General features: G+C 49.4%; 1 protein-coding gene across 2 annotated transcripts; it reads right to left on the reverse strand.

Annotated features, from left to right (window-relative positions):
- Window positions 1-1,087: 1,087 nt before the first annotated feature.
- On the reverse strand, window positions 1,088-7,387 carry SLC46A1 (solute carrier family 46 member 1). 2 transcript variants are annotated; one of them, XM_006731577.3, is made up of 5 exons: window positions 7,104-7,386; window positions 5,828-6,680; window positions 3,896-3,979; window positions 2,203-2,359; window positions 1,088-1,675 (listed from the first exon to the last, which is right to left on the reverse strand). In XM_006731577.3, the coding sequence occupies exons 1-5, from the start codon at window positions 7,329-7,331 to the stop codon at window positions 1,618-1,620; spliced, it is 1,380 nt and encodes a 459-aa protein (XP_006731640.1). In that variant the 5' UTR covers window positions 7,332-7,386; the 3' UTR covers window positions 1,088-1,617. The 2 variants fall into 2 exon arrangements, with proteins under 2 accessions (XP_006731640.1, XP_081661554.1); XM_081805428.1 differs by lacking the exon at window positions 2,203-2,359 and having other exon boundaries at window positions 7,104-7,387.
- Between the last annotated feature and the right edge of the window lie 11,610 nt (window positions 7,388-18,997).

The raw sequence follows: 18,997 nt of genomic DNA on the forward strand, positions 1-18,997 counted from the left end.
AGCTCCCAACTTCTTCATTCTCCCCTGCCCAGGAAGAGAGGCATCTCATTCTAGAATGTATGAGGTGGGAAGGGTCTCAAAATGTCATCTAATCCAGTGTTTCCTAACTCGTCCACCTGTGGTCAGACAGTTTGGGGCACTGCTGACGTAGCCCTTCGTAGGAGGGCTTGCTCAAGGTCACAAGCGAGCCAGAGGCAGTGCCCAGAGTAGAGCCCAGGCCTTTTCCCCGACCCTCCTCACTGCCTCATGCTGGGACAGTCGGTGGAAGAACTGTATTCCTCTCCTTGCTTTGGCCTCCCTCCCCATGAGACAGTGAGCTGGGAATGTGGCAACAGGCCCAGGCTGCAGAGGCCACAGTTGACCCCACTCTGCCCTGCACCGTCCCCATCGCACCTGTGTGATTTCCGGGGCAGGGGAGAGAGAAGGAGGGTGGCAGGGAGCCAAGCCCTGTGGCCAATTCACGTCTGCAGGCAAGTGCCACCTGATTTGGGTCTGTGTGGGGGCTTGCAGCCCTCATCAAAGCTGGTGCCTTAATACTGAATCCAGTTCCGCCTTTCAGCTTCTGGGCCAGGCTTTCCTGACAGCCTGGAAAAGGGACCCTCGTTCTCCGAGAAGCCGGTCCCCTGGATCATATTGGGGAGTCACGCCCCTCTCCGGTTCCTGTTGAGCTACAGATGCAGGAGGATGGTCTCAGCACATGGCCCTGCTGAAATGCGTGGCAACGGGAGCGCTGGAGGGCTGAGTAGTAACAAAAACTGATCATACTTGGGCTGGTGGAGCCAGGTTGACCCGTAAGGTGCCTTCAGGGAATGGATCGCTGACAGACCCTCACAGGCTCTGCCCCCAATCTCTCCACTGGCCTAATGCCAGCCCGGCAACCCTCCAGCCCCGTCCAGCAGCTCAGGAGAAGGGGGTGAGCAGTCAGACGAGGCACGGACCAGCCATGCCCGGCACAATCCCATGGTAACTCAGGGGGCTCCTGCCCAGCCCGGAAGCTTGCTTTCTGACCTCTGGTGGGCAGACTGGGAACAGGAAAGCAGACAGCCCCACAGCCCCATGCCTTGGGGGCCTGGAAGGTTCACTTCAGTGTGATTTATATGGATTTATTGTGATGGCACTGCTAAGCTCAGAGGATCGATTCCCAGCACTCTCCCTCCAGAGGGCACCCAGCCGCTCCCACAGCCTTCCCCTCAGAACCACATCCATCGCTGAGGAGCCGCTGGTGGCTGCACACCAGAAATGGCCCAGTGAGCTGTACAGTTTGGGTTGAAGCAGAGATGCCAGCCCTCGTGCTTCAGCTGGTCCCTGAGGTGCCCCTCCATCGGGACCTCTCTGCTCCCCTGGAGGGTTCTCTGTGACCGATGGTAGAAAGGGTACACCGACCCCTGTTCCAAACGGCCCCCCCCACTGCCTCCTGGAGTAGGACTTTCTGGGTACAATTCTAGATTAGAGTCCTAGGCTAGCACAGCCGTCTAGCTGGACTGCTCTGTCCAAGGTAGACACGTGCCCTCGGAGGGGAGGCGCCAGGGTCGCTGCGGGCTGGGATCGAGATACACACTTTCAGTTGCTTGGTGTTTGCTTTGCTCCCTTTGCCCTCTGTCCTCCGGTCCAGGCAGATCAGGGGCTCTGAGGAAACTGCTGGAATTCAGGGCGAGGATTAGCCTTTTCCAGCACCCTGTGAGAGAGACCAGAGAAAGAGTTCAGATTTGACATGGAGAGACACCCTCAACTCTTAGAGATGGCACACAGGCTTTATCGGGTGGGCTGGTACAGGTATTCCCTCCCAAAGCTGAGAGGTGGAAGACAAGGCAATGTCCAGAGACAGAGGGCTCTGGAGAGCAACTCTTAAGGCTACAGGGGAAGAAGTCAGTAGGTCAGGCTAGCCTGGGGCCCAGCCGAAACTAGCTGAGGAAGCTCTCCAGGCTTCCCTTTAGCACATTTCTGCCACCATACTTCCATCTGCAAAATGGGAATGGAGGAGGAGGGGAGCCGAGGGAGAGAGCACAGCCTTGCCAGCAAGCAGTGGTACCCTGACTGAAGCTTCCCCTAGTGCCCCTCTGCCCTGCCCTTGGGAAATGGCTCCCAGATGACTAGGCAGCTGTCCACAATGGGGTTCCAGGTATGAATTCTGGTTGGGAGGAGGAGAAAGAGGGAACCTTTGGATAAAGGGCATTATGATCATGGGTCAGAGCCCTGCATTACCCAATCAGAATGGCCGGGATGAAGAGGAGGCCAGCTCCCAGGAGGAAGGGGAACCCCTTCATGAAGTTCAGGGTGGCTGGGTAGAGTGAGTTGAAGATGCCAGAAGCCATCAGCATGGCCAAGCTATTGACGCAGGCCACAGCAGAAAAGAGAGCACCTGTGAAGAAATAAACATCACACTCTGGGGTGTGAAAGACCTAGATTCAAATCCCAGCACCCCTAGCTCACCGCTGTGTGACCTGGGGCAAGTCACTTAACCTCTCTGAGTCTCACCTTCCTCAACGATAAATCCTACATCGTGTGTTAAGGATTCAATGAGGTCCTGCATGGAGAGCAGCTGGCACACAGGGGCCACCAAACAGATGGCTGTTACTAAATCCATGTATTCAAAGTATATGTGATATCTTCTACCAAAAGCCCGATAAAATGGGTTTTGGTTTATCCCCTTTGGGAATCATCTTCTGTTTGGGATTAACTGCTGGCTTAATTCCCAGTTCCAACACTTATTATCTGTGTGATCACTGAATAAGTTGCTTATCCTTCTGGGTTTCTGTCCCCCTTCTGTTAAACAAGAATAACACCTATTTCATAGATTGGCAGCAACAGTAAATTCACATGTAAAGCATCCATCACAGGCCCTGGCCCCCTGAAGGTAGTCAGTTAGGGCTGTTCTTTTCTCTGGTTCCCCCTTGGGGAACCTCTCTGGGTACAGTGCGATAATAAATCCATATAAATCACACTGAAGTGAACCTTCCAGGCCCCCAACCTCCAGCCCTTGGGGCCTCTCTGGGTACAGTGAAGGTGCTAGAAAAAAAGCTTACTGAGTGAACGAATGAAGGTACATGGGTTCTGGGGGGCAACAGAACGAATCCTTAATGGGCTACCTATGGCACCGGATCCTCCTTCCAGGGCAGATGGGGGGAAAATGGATGAGCCAGATATTTCCAGACTAGGATCTAAAGACGCAGAGGCCTGAGAAGCTATTCCTTAAAGATATGCCAGCAGAACCCAAATTTTGCAAAATGAGCAACAACCCAACAGAAGTTGAGTTTGAACTCTGTCAGAGTGTCAGAGCTGAAGGGCCTCGTCATCAAGAGCAAACCACTCATGTTACAGAGGAGGAAACAGGTGCAGAGACAGAAAGGGACCTGCCAAGATCACACAGCCAGTGGGTGACAGAGCCAGGACCAAAACCCGTATCCCCAGACCTGCTGCTCTTAAAAACAGAGCTGGGTTTGCATCCTAGCTCCACCACTTACTGAGGGACCTTGGGTGACCCGATTTAACCCTCTGGGTCTCTGCTTCTCGTCTGTCACTTGGGGACAAGGAAATATCTAAAGGTTGTTTGCTTCCTCTGAGCTTGCACACTGGCCCTAGTGAAGCAGGGAACTCTGCATCCATTTTACAGATGGAAAAGCTGAGGTCTGGAGAGAGAAATCCTGTGCTCAGGTTACCCAAGAGAACAAGTGTGCCCTGCTGACTGCAAATTCCAACCCAGTGATCTGAAAATCCAAGGCACTGTAGTCCTCTGCCAGCCCTAAGCAATGTGACAGAAGTGCATTTGTCTTGGCTACTAACTTCTCTGGGGTGGGAGGGAGAAAGGTAAGCTGCCTCCTGGCTCCCAGCTGCTCTCTGCCCAGTTCAGGCAACACTGGGTATGAGGAACCAGATGCAGGTTGACCCTGGCACTCACCCTGCTCTGACTCGCCCACCAGCCTGGAGAGCTTGGCCCGGATGATGGGTGTGGTGACTAATGACAGGAACAGGAGCCCATACCCTGCAGAGAAAGAAACAATCAAGAACATGGGGTCAGGGAGAGGGGTGCCCAAGCATCCCCCATAGCAGAGCTCCTATACATACACAGCCCATGTGGGACTCAGGTTGGACACAGGAAGAGCTTCCTTATTGGTGAAGGAGACAATGACCAAGGAGGGATGGAGACCACCTTTCTCAAGGCTTGACCTACCAGCTACCTCTTTCATGAATGAATGCTGATTTCCCTCCAATTATGTTGTCAGAACACCTCTTGTGGCCACAGCGGGCACCACCCACTCACCTTGCGCTTCGAAGGGTGCAAGGCACAGAAAACAAGCATGGGCTTTGGAGTTGGCCCTGAGCTCCTAACCTGACGCCATTGCTTACTAACCGTGTGGCCTTGGACGTGACTCCTGTCTATGAAAGGGTAACAAAGCCTTCCTCACAGGATGGTTCTGGGGTGTGCAGGAGGCTGAATAACGGTCCCCCTAAGATATCAGGTCATGATACCTGCAATTTGTAAATGTTGCCTTATTTGGAAAATGGGTCTTTGAAGATGTGATTAAGGATCTTGCGATGAAAAAAAAAAAAAAAAAAAAAGGATCTTGCGATGAGGTGATTTTCCTGGATCAGATTGGGCCCTAAATGCAATCACACGAATCCTTAGAAGAGGGAAATGGAGGGAGATGTGACAGATGTGACAGAACAGAGAAGGCACACAGAAGACGAAAAGGCATGTCACCACAGAGGCTAGAGATTAGGGTGACAGTGGCCACAAGCCACGGAATGCTGGCAGCCGCGGGAAGCTGGAAGAGGTGAGAGAGATTCCCTCCCTGATCCTCCAAAGACAGCATGGCCCTGCTGACCCCTTGACTGGGGCCCAGTGATCCAGAGACTTCACTTCTGGCCTCCAGAGCTGTGAGAGAATACATTTCCATTGTTGTAAGCCATCCAGTTGGTGTTCATTTGTTACAGCATCCCTGGGAAGTGAATACATGCGGTAACATCTGTGCAGAGCACAAAGTTAATGCAAGTTCCTTTTCTCTTTGCATTTGTTACTCACAGGCGTACAAGGTTTCTTTCATAACAGTTTCTCTCCCTTGTGTGACTGTTGCCTCCTAGAGGACAGTGGATCCTCGGAAGTGGGTACATGAGGCAACCCAGCTGAGTTAAGACATCTGTGATTACGGATCAGCTGACTTTGTAAACAACATATTTTAGGACTCTATCAAAATTAATCTGTCCCTTTAAAAAGTTAACTTCCTCATTCCTAGCCACCACTCTCCCACCAAAGAAAGAAGAAGGGGGAGGAGGAGGGAGGGGAAGAAGAGGGAGAAGAGAAGGAGGAAGGGGAGGAGGGGAAGGGAGGAAGGGGAGGAAGAAGAAGAAGAACTAAGGCAGGAAGGAATTTGGTATCTGTGGTCTGAGAAGACTAGCTTTTTAAAAAAACTCCAAGAAGCTGACCAAGGATATTTGAGGTAGGGCCTGTGATTCTTCTCAGTGAAGTGAATATTAAGGTATTAGTGGCATGGACTTTGTTTAAGAACACCATAAATACTGGCTGTGGGAGGCTAACAAGTGAAGCAATTAGTGTATGAGCCATACTTGTGTCTTTTGCTCTACCTTACTAACGATGTTTATCATTGACAACGTGGATTAATTACTAAGGCTACTGAAGGTCTGTCTTTTCTGTTTAACAAAGATGGCATTTTTATGAAGTTTCTTAGTTGTCTGTCCTCCAGTGCAGGCTAGGAGCCTAATAATGTTTCTAGACACAGGTACGAACCACATTTAGGGGCAGTGAGTGTCTGACCCCCAATTTTCACCCAGCACCTTTGGGACAAACTGTCCCTGAGCCCACACACTTTACCTGTAAACATGAGGGGAGTGATGGTAGCGAACGCAAAAACCACCATCCCCAGAATGTTGAAGGCCAGGCCAATCTCGGCCACCCAGGTGTCAGCCAGGCAGTGCTGCAGAAGCCGCAGGCCCAGCAGGCTGGTGAGGTAGGGGAGGTGCTGAGCGGCAGAACCATAGCCGATCAGCTTGGAGTCCCAGCAGAGGGGTTTGCTCAGCTCGTAGAGGGTCAGGATGTCCTGGGCCCCAAAGTGCACAGTGACTACCATGAAGATGGCCAATGAATACAGGGCTAAATGCTTCCTGGACTTCTCTGGGGCCGGATTCACGTACAGCTGGACAATGGATCGGTGGTGACGGAGGGTGAAGAGCCGGGCAGGCGTTGGCTCCTTCACCGTCTCACCAAAGCAGAAGGCTGCGTAGAGAGCCATGGCTATCAACAAGGCCAAGGCCAGCCAGAAGGGGTTGGCATAACCCTGGGCCCGGAGCCAGAGGCCCCCAAGAAGGCTGGCCAGCATCCCTGCCACCCCGATGCAGGCTTCCAGCAGGGCCATTCGAATGGTGCGGCTGCGGTTGGAGCTGACATCTGCCACGGAGGCAAAGCTTGCAGCCAGAAGGCCACTGAAGTCCCCAAGGAGAGCGCAAAGGATGCGGCCCAGCACGAAGTAGCCGACGTGGAGCTGCAGCTGCACCACGAAGATGGACACCAGCGCCTGCAGCAACAGGCCCAGGGAGGCCAGCACCAGCAGTGGGCGGCGGCCCACGCAGTCACTCCAGGCGCCCAGCAGGGTGGATGAGAAGAGCCCCACCAGGAAGCCGCCCATGTTCATGTAGAGGGTCCAGTGGGAGGTAAGGGTCTCCACTTCCTGTGGGGACATGAATCTTAACCAGGTTCCTCACTCTGGATTGCCCACCCCGCAAACCATCACCATCCTGGGAGATACAGGGGTGGGAACTACCTTTGGAGCCCTAACCCTCAGAGAATCTTGGTAAAACTCTCAAAAAACTGGCCCTGGGATAAAGGGAATTTACCACGGTCCCATTCCCTTACTCTTACTCCCTTTTGTTAATCCTCACGGCCTCGCTTTACCTAGAGGCACTTTAAGCATCCCCCACTCTGCAGTGGTCCCTCAAGCCCCAACTTTGCTCTGGCCCCGCCCACTACCCAAAATCCAGCGGGCACTCTCCCCGACGCAGGCCCCGCCCCCTCGGCTGCCCCCTCGGCTGCCCCCGCGCTTCCGCCGGGGGCCCGCCCGGTGCCCCCCCCCGCGATTCTCGCGCGCCCCTACCTTCATGATGGGGTCCGCGCTGTGGTTGCTGCAGCTGCCCCTGTCGCGGGTACCATTGTAGCCGAGGTCGGCACTGAAGCGGTGCCACAAGTATTGCGTGGTGAGCGGGCCCTGCAGGACCAAAGCGAAGTTGGCGAGGAAGACGAGCGGCTCCACGGGGCCGCGGCACAGCACAGCAGCCCCGCGGCGTGCGCGGGCGTCGTTCAGGGGGCTCGCGCGCCCCTCCATGCGCGTGCGCGTCAGGCTTTGCGCGAGACGGCTGGCTGGGCTGCCTGCGCCTGCGCCTGCGCCCAACGTCCCCTTTTTAAAAAAGTCTGGCGGGGCGGAGCCGCTGTCCCCCGCACTCTCGCCCCGCCCGCTCTGGGCTGGTGAGGGCGGGAGAGGGGCCCCACACCCCTGGCTCCCTGGCTCCCTGGCTCCCTGAGTAACCTCACCTGCAATCTGTGCAGGGATATCGCCCTGCAGCCCTATTTTCCAGGCCCAGAAACGCTCCAAACGATAACAAAAATATCAGTAATTAAGATTTATTGATCATTTGCCGTGTGCCAGGCACTGTACTAAACTCCGCGTGCATTATCTTCCTACGGCTAGCCATTATTAATGGTCACGGTCTACAGATGAGGAAGTGAGGACATGGGACGCTCAAGGTGGAGCCCTAAAACCCCTGACCTCTGATGCCCATGCTGATGTTCTGCGCTGCAGCAGAGGCAACTCAGAGGGGCTGGGCGCAGCCTCAAGCTCTCCTGCTTTGGTTCTGTTACCTAGGCCCTGCTACGACCTTGGGCATGGCACTTATCCCCTGTGCCCCGTTTCTTCATCTTTAGAATGAAGATGCTAATTGAGCCTGCCTCAAAGAGTTGCCGTGGAAGAAGAGTTCCTGGTACATTCTAAATGCTGTTATTGTTATTACTAGGCCGTCACTTGCTCCATTCCTGCCGTGGGATCTTTGCCTGGGAAACTGGTCTTGTGTCAGAGGCTCAGGGCTGGCTCTGCCATTGGGGGAGCAGAGGAAGAGAAGTTAGAGGAGGGCCTGGGAGGCCATCGGGTGTGGCCCTATGCTCCAGGTGCTCCTACTGTAGGAACTGGGCCAGAAGGCAGTCACACCTCCTGTCTGGGCATGTTTTATTGCCTGTAAAAGGGAAAAACATTACCTGCCTTTCTCTCTTATCATTTACTCACTCAGCCCATTTCTTGAGCACCCCTTATATGTTAGGGACTATGCTGGGGGTGCTCCAAGAACGCCTTTACCAGGCCCTGTAGTTTTTAGAATGGTGGGGGAGACACGTCAAAGAATCCTACTAATCTCCAAAAGAGTTCAACTGTAGAAAGAGCTTTAAAGGAGAGGAGCTGTGGAAATCCAAGTCTGCTCATTCGGGGGCCTGACCAGGTCTAGGAGGGGCAGGACCAAAAAAGGCCACCTTCCCTGACAATAACACAGCTGAATGGATTTCTGGAGGCAAGCTTTGTGCCATGACCCACAGGCCTGAATTTTGGGGTGGTGGAGCTCCATTTTTGGCTACTATGATTGTGTGTGGGTTTGTTGCTGGCTTATTGACCATTCCCCACCTCCCCTGAGCCAGAAAGGGTCTTAGGCTCACAATAGGTAGATGCTGGCTAGGTACTGGTGGACTGAATGAGGCCTGCACCCCCCCCCCCGACCCCGGCCAGAACCATTACCACCCTGTGGTCATCCTAGAGGTAGGAAATCCCACATTAAACATACAAGCCCCCTGGGTTGGCTCCCTCTCCTCCCCCCTACCTACACAAAAGCTTGGCCCAGTTATGTCAGCTGCAGGAAGGGAAGGGTTCCTAGCTGAAACTATATTGTTCTTTACTGGAGAACTAAGAAGGAGAGACATAAGGCCAAGTTCCCTCAGCTGGGAATGGGACAGGGTGTAGCCCATTCCAGAGGTGGAGCCTGTGGTGCTTACTAGACCAGAGGCTGCCTCTTCTTCTTCTTCTTTCTTCTTTCTCCTTTTAAAATTTATTTATTTGAGAGAGAGAGAGAGAACATGAGCAGGGTGAGGGACAGAGGGAGAGAGAGAATCCCAAGCAGACTCCCTGCTGAGATCATGACCCTGAGATCATGAGCTGAAATCCAGAGTCCCATGCTTAACCGACTGAGCCACCCAGGCACCCCTAGACCAGAGGCCTCTTCTAATTCCTTTAAAACCTAGCTACAATCAGTTCACTGCTCTGCACAGGATCATCCGTGGTTTCCATTTCATTCAGTAAAAGCCACATCATTAAGAGGGCCCTAAGGCCATGTGCCCTCTCTGACCCTTTCCCTACACCATCTCATGTGCTCCTTTGCTCTAGCCATCCTGGCCTCCTTGCTCCTTCAATTGGTCCAGGAGGCTCCTGCCCCTAGGTCTTTGCATTTGCTCTTCCCTCTACCTGAAATGCTCTTCTACCAGATATCCATGTGACTGGCTTCCTCACTTCATTCACACCTCTGCTGAAACATCACCTGAGCCTTTTAGATATAATAGGAACTCCCATCCCCCCATCTCCTGGCACTCCCTAACCCCTTACCTCGTTTATTCTTTCCATAGTTATTTGCACTATCTGAATTATTATAACTTTTTGGTTTCTTTGTTGTCCATCTCTCCTTACTAGAAGTGATGGCAGGGGCTTTATTTTCTTTGCTACTGTATCCCCAGCACCTAGAATAATGCCCAGCACAGGGTAGATGCTTAGAAGGTGTTAGTTGAATGAATAAATGAGTTCCTCAAGGAGAAAGGAGCCCCAGTGCACATGGAGAGGATTGACAGTGTCAAGCTACACTGTAGAGTCCAGAGTCCAGGAATCTACACCTAGAAGGAAGCCTAGAGATCATATCTTTGCCTACCCGCCCTTTTAAAAGGTGAGGAGGGGTGCCTGGGTGGTGCATTTGGTTTCGGCTCAAGTTGTGATCTCAGGGTCGTGAGATCAAGCCCTGTGTCGGGCTCCGTGCTCAGCGCAGAGTCTGCTCAAGACTGTGTCTCCCGGGGCGCCTGGGTGGCTCAGTTGGTTAAGCGACTGCCTTCGGCTCAGGTCATGATCCTGGAGTCCCTGGATCGAGTCCCGCATCAGTCTCCCTGCTCGGCAGGGAGTCTGCTTCTCCCTCTGACCCTCCCCCCTCTCATGTGCTCTCTCTCATTCTCTCTCAAATAAATAAATAAAATCTTTAAAAAAAAAAAAAAAAGACTGTGTCTCCCTCTCCCTCTGCCCCTCCACCCATGAATAAATAAATCTTTAAAAGTAAATAAATAAATAAATAAAAGATGAGGAAATTGAGGTCCATAGAGAGAGAGGTGACTTACCTAGAGGGAGCTAAAAATTCCTGCTGTTTCAAACCTTTAAAGGAAAGGAGTGATTGCAAAGGAAGAGCTATGTAGGACTTAATTCCAGCAGAATTAAAACCCTAGATTAAAAGGCAAACAGAGGGGGTGCCGGGGTGGCTCAGTCGGTTAAAAGGCAAACAGAAAACAAAATATTCCTTTTAGTTAATATTTTAAGTATATTTGATAATAATTTAAGATCTCTCCCTCACCCATCAAGCAGCTAGATAAAAACCAAGCACTGAGAAGCTGGAACACGGAACCGTGTGTGAAACGCACATGTGCGCTCTTCTCTGGCTTTTGAATAGTGAAGGAATTGCTGCGCCTTTGCTTTTGTTTTCTGTGGCCAACACATTAGCAGAGACTTCGTTTTAACGGAGAACGCCCAAAGCTGGGAAGGCTTGTGTGAAGCAAACACAGCTGAGGGAGTATAAATGTACCCTTTCAAGAGACAGGTGGCTAACGTTGCATCTGGATCCTTAAATTCTCGAGTTTCTTTGAGGCTCTATCCTAAGGAAATAATATGATGTACAAAAAAAAAAAAAAAAAAAGCCTTATGAGTCAAGACATTCTCCATCACATTATTGACAATGGTAAAAAAAAACTGTGAACAACGTATTTGTCCAACAAACAAGGGATTCACAGAGTAAATTATAATGGATCCATTCAATGGCTATTCACCATTAAGATGACATATTCAAAGAGATTGTAATAATATAGAAAACTGCTTATGTCACCATTTTATGTGGAAAAACTAGAGAACTTTTTGTCCATATGGTATGGTCATAGGTATAGAAAAGTATGCCAAGTAAAGACAGGAAGACACTGCACCAAAATATTCAGAGAGATTCTCTCTGGGTGGAGAGGCGATGAGGTCATATTTTCTTCTCTTCTTTCTCTTTTTAAAATATTGTCAACCTTCTAAAATAGGCATGTATTTTAATCATGGAAAATATCACATTTTTAAAAATCTGATGACATTCCTCTACTTTAAACCCATTCTGGTTCAGTTGCCAAAGATCAATTTCATGCCCATTAGCATTCTGGGAGTAGCAGTCGCAACTGCCTTTCACTGAAACCAGGCACTGTGTGAGGTCACTATATACACTATCTTATTCAGTCTTCAACACGATCTTAAGAGGTAGGTACTATTATCATTCTTACAGATGACATATCTCTGGCTTAGAGAAATGCGGGAAAGAGGTCCTTCCCACTTTAAGTATAGATTGTCTTCCCCTTACACCCATTCCAGTGCTTTCTGAACTCAAGCCTTAGTATGTGTTAGTCCCTTTGCCAGGAATACCTTTTCCAACTAGCTTGGCCTATTCAACTCCCATTCATTCTTCAAGACTCACTTCTGTGTCTCACTTCTAGGAAGAATTAGTCATTGCCTCATATGAGCTTCCACAATACCGTGTTCATACATTTAACCCTGGTTTTATATGTAACCTGGCTATAAATATGTGTTGAGAGTTTTGCCTACTCGCAGCCCCTACCCATATTTGACTTGAGGGCACAGACAGTGTGTTATTCATCCTTGCATCTCCTAGCAATGGGCCTGGCATGCAATAAGGTGAAATGTTGAATAGGTTTGTTGGCGTGTACCCACTCCAGTCAATTGGTTGCAGCTACTTGGATTGCTGCATCGATGGGCTATTTCTCTGGCTTGGTGGGAAGGAGGCCTGTGATCCATAAGTGATGTCTGCCATGGGCTCAGGAATGAAAAATCTTGGCACTAATGACAGTGTTGTCCAACCCTGGGCTGTGTACTCGGAAGGTTTGGTTGAGAAGCTTTGGAGAAGACCTTGGAAGCTGTCATGGCTTCTTCATGCCCATTTTGGTAATGCCTGAGAAGACAGACTTACAACCACTGTTAGAGAGATGATTGCAACAGGGATTCCTCATTCAAATGGCAGTCTGGGGGCACCTGGGTGGCTCAGTTGGTTGAGCGTCCAACTCTTGATATCAGTTTGGGTCTTGATCTCAGGGTCATGAGTTCAAGCCCCTCGTTGGGCTCCACGTTGGGTGTGGAGTCTGCTTAAAAAACAAAACAAAACAAAAACAAAAATAAATGTCAGTCTGTCCTAGCTTCCACCCAAAGCCTGTACTTCCTTTCCACAAGTCACCAAACCAACTACAGCTTCTGCAGAACTATTTATGTTTGGGGATATTAACAAGGAGTGAAGAGAGAGCATGAGGGGAAAGCCATTTCCTGTTTTGAGTTGAGTTTCTCACATGCCAATTCTGAAAGTCAAAGCAGCGTCCATGTCACAACCACAGGTGTCCCTAGTGCTGATGTGGAAGTGGCAATTATATGTGTCTCCCGGTGAGACTTCAGCCCAGTGCCTTTCTGTCCACTGTTTTCTCACCTAGGAAGTCACTTCTGGCCTGTTTCCTTGCCTGTGCAAAATGAAGTCATGACATCTGCCTATGGGGTGGTTGTTAAGATCAAATGAGAAAACATGTGTGGCTGTGTCCAGGTGCCAGGGACGGTGGTTTCTGTTGAGCTGAGCTTGAAGGTGAGGAAGGATGGATCAGCTGAGTGGTAGAGAGGACTGCTGGCCAGAGTCCGGAGAAGTGCAGGGCTGGAGGGGCAGCTCCCCAACCACTTACCCCATAGGACAGATTTCCCAAACCACTTCTTGTCTTGGGGTTCCTACTTTTTATCTCATTTTCTTTTTTCAAGTTTTTAAAAGATATTTATTTATTTTAGAGAGGGAGAGCGTGCACACATGTGCACACGAGGGTGGGGAGGGGCAGAGGGAGAGGGAGAGAGAATCCTCAAGCAGGCTCCCCGCTGAGTGTGGAACCTGATGTGGGATTCAATGCGGGGCTTGATTCCAGGACCCTGAGATCATGACCTGAGCCGAAATCCAGAGCAGATCACTCTACTGACTGAGCCACCCAGGTGCCCCAACACTTTGTTCTTGCTAGAGCCTTCTCATCTCTCTTTCCCTCCCTCCATTCATTTAGCATCTACAGTCTCCCAGGACCAGGCTGCGCGCTGCACTTACAGACAAGAGTTTCCCAGTCCCCTCCCTGGAGGAGTTCCCAGGCCAGTGGAACACAAATCCTAAATTGCAGTAATAAAAGTATGCAGCAGCATAAATCAGTTCAGAGCTTCCTCAAGAGGAAGTCAAAAAAGGAGTCACAGCAGAGGAGCTGAATTTGGAAGCAGGAAGTCATGAAGAGAAGTCACCAGAGGAACAGAGAGAGGAAATGAAGAAGGGCTTTCTGTACTGTAGATAAGGCAGGTCCATCTAATTATCCATGAGTAGCACAGTTAAATAGCATTATAGTGTGTGTGTGTGTGTGTGTGTGTGTGTTAAGACATGTTAATTTGTTAAATATAAATGTTTATACTATAAAAGCCTGTCTTGGCAAGTGTTCATTTTTAATTTGCCTGAATCCTCAAATAAGGGAAATGGTCATAGGCCTCTTGACCTCTGGGAGACCATGCAGGCGCTCCTCATGGCTGACACAGTTTGGGGCTGGTGATGAGGGTCATGTCTAGGGGTTCTCAGGAAGGACGTCTTTTGGCCAGGCCCTCCCTCCAGTTCCAGGCTCAGAACCCCAGCACTGATGGTCTGGAGCATCTGGCTTTTCTAAGTGCATCGGAGAACGAAGCACAAACAAGGCTGGGGCGCAAATCGGAAGGCTGTGCCCAGAGTGTACGACCACAGGGCTCATCTAGAGCTGCCCATTCCCAGTCCGGGGAAATGTGCAATGGAATTACTGAGCAGTGAGTGCCTTTGGCTGGCCCTCTCCTTCCTTGGTGGTGTTCATATACCCTGTTGTCCTATGCTGACCATGTAAACACTTTCTTTTTATATGCATGTCAGTCGTGCTGATAAAGTAAAAATTGACTTCTGGGCGCCTGGGTGGCTCAGTCAGTTAAGCGTCTGCCTTCGGCTCAGGTCATGATCCCAGGGTCCTGGGATCGAGTCCGGGATCAGGCTCCCCGCTCAACAAGGGGTCTGCTTCTCCCTCTGCCCTTCCCTGCTCCTGATTTCTCTCTCTCTCTCTCAAATAAATAAATAAAATCTTAAAAAGAATTGACTTCCATTTAGGGAACTGCTCTGGACTAGCCATTTTACAAATATGATCTCTTATTCTCATTACCTCGCAGGGAAATATTTGCGTCGGTGTCTGTCTGACTCCCAAGCCTCCACATCCATATCTTCTATTCAGATACAGAGCCTGCAGGTTAGATAGGAGTATGGTTTTGTTTGATTCACACAGTGTTCTTAAAAAATTAATTGGCGCACATAGTATATTTTTCATTTAGAATTCGTTGCCACCATTAAACAGTTGGAAGATTCACATGAAAATCCAGATTTTTGGATCCTCTTGAAAACTCGGAGGTTGTGGCAATGTGCACAGAAGCGTACACCCACTGAAGGAATTGTCCCCTCCAGTTCACCACCGCCAGCCACTCACCTTCACTCAGGGGAAGGACACCTGGCCCCTCCCTTTAGGGGCCCTGCTGTTGTCTGGGAATGGGATCCCAAAGTTTCTATAGGACCAATACAGAGGCTTTCTGAACATAAAGCAGATGGAATCACTGTGGCACCATGCCGAGCTGCTCTTCCAAGGGTCTGAAAACATTCTGTTGCCTTCCATATTAGGTTGATTTAATTAGCTATAAGGCCATGTTCGTGCCGAGCCCACCACAATCTGGTAATGCTATGGAGAGAGGGTGTGAGGCCAGGGACATCGGCAGGGACCAGATGATGCTTCTAAGGAGTTCAGTTTAGATCTTACTGAGTTGAAAGTGCCTGCGTGACATCCTGGTGGAGGGGGTCCCAGATTCATGAAGAAGGGCAGGGCTGGGAGCCATCCGCATTTGTTTGACAGAGCCATGAGAGTGAACAGACCATCCTGAGAGGACACAAGTGACAAAGACCCCAGGTCAGTGGGGAGCGCGGCCACTTCAGATGGACAGAGGAAGAGGGAGTGGGCAGAGAGGGAGGAGGAGGAGGAGGAGCAGAAGAGAGTGTTGAGGAAGCCAAGAGAAGAGAATTTGTAGGTATGAGTGGTGATGTGTTGGTTACTAAAGAGACGTCTAGGGAAGTGTTGGCAATTAGGGGTCAGTGCTGGGCACCCCGGAAGTTCTAGCAGCTGAGATAAAGGAAAGATAGAAAGCAGATCACAATGGGTTAAGCAAGTATCAGCTGGACATTTAGTACAGAGGAAGGAAGCAGAGGTGCCCCTTGATAGGTTCACCCTTAGAGAACGTAACAAGCAAGATGCAGTGCATTTGTGTGAGGTTAGCTCCTCTCTCAAGGGTGGAACTGAGGAGCCTGAGGGACAGGCAGCCTAATCTCGGTGACCAATGCAATCTCAGGGAAGCATTTCTGAGGTGGAAACCTATTCAGGGGGGAGTAGGAAAGCGAAAGGTGCAACCTCAGCCAACCCTAGCTGGCTACATGAATGACAGCATCAGACGCATTCTCGAATGCTCCACGTCATTCACCTGCCAAGGCAGCCAGCTCCTTGATGACTAACGCACTGACCCTTTCATACTTAGGCTCCAACACTCCTGCATCACCTGTCGGAGGCTAAGCTGGGACACCTTCACAGCCCTGCCAAACCAATACTTCAGGCTGTCCCACGGTGCTTTTCCCACTTGTAGCTTTCTATGCATTTATTTTGACATTTGGTTGGCGTTTGCTCTTATTCTATAAGACTGGGTTGGAGGGGCGCCTGGGTGGCTCAGTCGTTGGGCGTCTGCCTTAGGCTCAGGTCATGATCCCAAAAAAATAAAAGGGAAAACACAGGGCTGACTCCAGTGCTGTGTACTTCAGATAAAGATGAAACATCAGCAGGCACCTGAAAGGCACTTGGGGCCACAGGTGAATGCTCATGGCCCCGAGGGTGAGTGACAAGTGTTCAGCGGTGAAGGGAGAAGGCAAATTTAAAGAACACTTGTGAAATGATGGGGCTGTGTCTCCAAGGGTGTGTCCAAAGCATGAAGAAACGGGTTGTCTCTAAAAGGTTGGATTAAGGATCAAAACACCCACCTGGATAAACCACCATAGGACCACTGGTGATGAATACCAACCTAGGGTTGTTGCAGGATTCCTAATTTTTTCCCCAGCTTTGAGATATAACTGACCTATAACATTGTGTAAACTTAAGGTGTACAATATGATGATATAGGGATATATTGCGAAATGACTACCACAATAATGTTAGTTAACACATCAATCCCCTCACCTTTTGTGTGTGTGTGTGTGTGTGTGTGTATGTGGTGAAAATTTTCAGATCTAATTTCTTAGCAACTTTCAAGTATATAATATAGTGTTATTTTTTAAAAGATTTATTTATTTGACAGAAAGATAGAGAGAGACCACAAGTAGGCAGAGAGGCAGGCAGAGGGAGAGGGAGAAGCAGACTCCCCACTGAGCAGGGAGCCCAATGTGGGGCTCGGTCCCAGGACCCTGGGATCATGACGTGAGGTGAAGGCAGACGCTCAACCAACTGAGCCACCCGGGCGCCCCTATAATGTAGTATTATTAACTAGTCACCATGCTGTGCCTTACATCCCAGAACTTACTCAAATATTTTTTTTAAGATTTATTTATCCATTTTAGAGAGAGAGAGCAAGTGAGAGAGTGGGGCAAAGGGAGAGGGAGAGAGAATCCCAAGCAGACTCCCCACTGAATTAGGAGCCCGACACGGGGCTCTATCCCAGGACCCTGATATCATGACCTGAGCCAAAATCAAGAATCAGATGCTCAACTAACTGAGCCACCCAGGAGCTTCTCATCTTTTTTTTTTTTTTAAGACTTTATTTTTAAGTAATCTCTCCACCCAATGCAGGGCTCGAACTCACAACCCCGAGACCAAGAGTAGCATGCTCCACCTATTGAGCCAGCCAGGTGCCCCCAGAACTTATTCATCTTAAAAATACATATTCATCTGGACGTTTGTACCCCTTAACCACCCATTTCTCCCACACCCCACCAACCTACTTTCTATTTCTAGGAGTTTGGTTTTTTTTTCAGATTCCACATAGAAGTGAGATCACACAGGATTTGTCTTTCTCTATTTGACTTATCTCACTTAGCATCATGTCCTCAAGGTCCATCCATGTGGTCCCAAACAGCAGGATTTCCTTCCTTTTTATGGGTGAATCCTATTCCATTGCATTTGCATACTACATCTTCTTCATTCATTCATCCATCGATGGACATTTAGGTTGCTTCCATATCGTGGCTATTGTCAATAATACTGCACTGAACGTGGGGGTGTAGATAGCTCTCTGAGACAGTGTTTCATTTCTTCACGTGTATACCCAGAAATGGAATTTCTGGCAGGATTCCTAATGCTTGACCTCATTTGCACCTGCAGTTCGCCACTGCCAGAAGCTCCTTTTTACGCGTCTCACCTTGTTCCCTCCCTCACGGGTCCCTCCGTGTCTGTAGAGCCTAAAGAATGGACAGGTATAAACATGGGGCTTGTGTATCCTCAGAGAGAGGAAGATGAGCTCCCATAATCAGACCTTCTAAACGTTATCAACGCTGAGCGAGAACTGTACCTTTCTTTTTGAATGTGTATTTGAATTTCCTCTTAGATATGTACTTTATCTGTGCACTGTAATTCCTCTTGTTTTCAAAATGTGTAGTTGAATCTCTTTTTAAGTCTATATTTACTTTATTTCCTCTGTTGTCAAAGTGTGGACTTAAATTGCTTTCCAAATATGTACTCTAAGAGTGTGCATTGAGAGTTCAAGGAGAGTGTAAGATCCCTCCCCATGGATCGTACACCGATTTCGATTTCTGGCAAGCTGGCTGTGGAATGGAGAAATCACGGTTGAGCCCCCTTAGCGAAAGAGAAGCTGTAAAACCTGATGAGGGCAGTCATCCTGCTTCTGGATAGTGGAATTGCCCCCCTCCCTTTTTCCTGTATGCATGTTTTTTGAGAAACTGCAAAAGTCATATTACAAAATAATAATGATGATGATGACAAAGAAATGTCAGTCACCCAAATGCAGCAAGAATAATACTAGTAGCTAAAGGTTAATGAGTATTTACCATATGCCAAGCATAGAGATATCTCAGCTCATGCTAATAAAACTTTACGAGGTGGTCATTGTTGTTCCCATTTATCAAGGGGGAGGCTGAGGCTCTTCGAGGTTGAGTGACTTAACCAAAGATTCTGTGGCTAATGAAGGGCCGAAGTCAGGACTAGAATCCCATGCGTCTGCTTCGAAAGTCAGACTTGGCGCTGCTGCCCCCAGCCGGCCTCCCAGGTCTGTAAGAGCTGTTGGTGGTCAGCTCATCACAGAATCCTTTCCCAAGACAAAAAACTAATATTCAATTTCCTCTTGAAAATTTTCAAGAAGTCACTAAAACCCAACCGCATCACAATCTCCTACTTTATGTTGTACAAAATTTCTATTGAAAAATCAACATCAGCAAGCCCTTAAAATGAATTTTTCCTGGGGCGCCTAGCAGGCTTGGTCGGTGGAGAGTGTGACTCTTGATCTTGGGGTGGTGAGCTCGAGGCCCATGTTGGGTGTAGAGCTTACTTAAAAATAAAATTAAAAAAAAAAATTTCCTGTCT

The sequence above is a fragment of the Leptonychotes weddellii genome, chromosome 15 (assembly GCF_054177405.1).
Source record: "Leptonychotes weddellii isolate Sample4059 chromosome 15, ASM5417740v2, whole genome shotgun sequence".
Taxonomy (NCBI): Eukaryota; Metazoa; Chordata; class Mammalia; order Carnivora; family Phocidae; genus Leptonychotes; species Leptonychotes weddellii.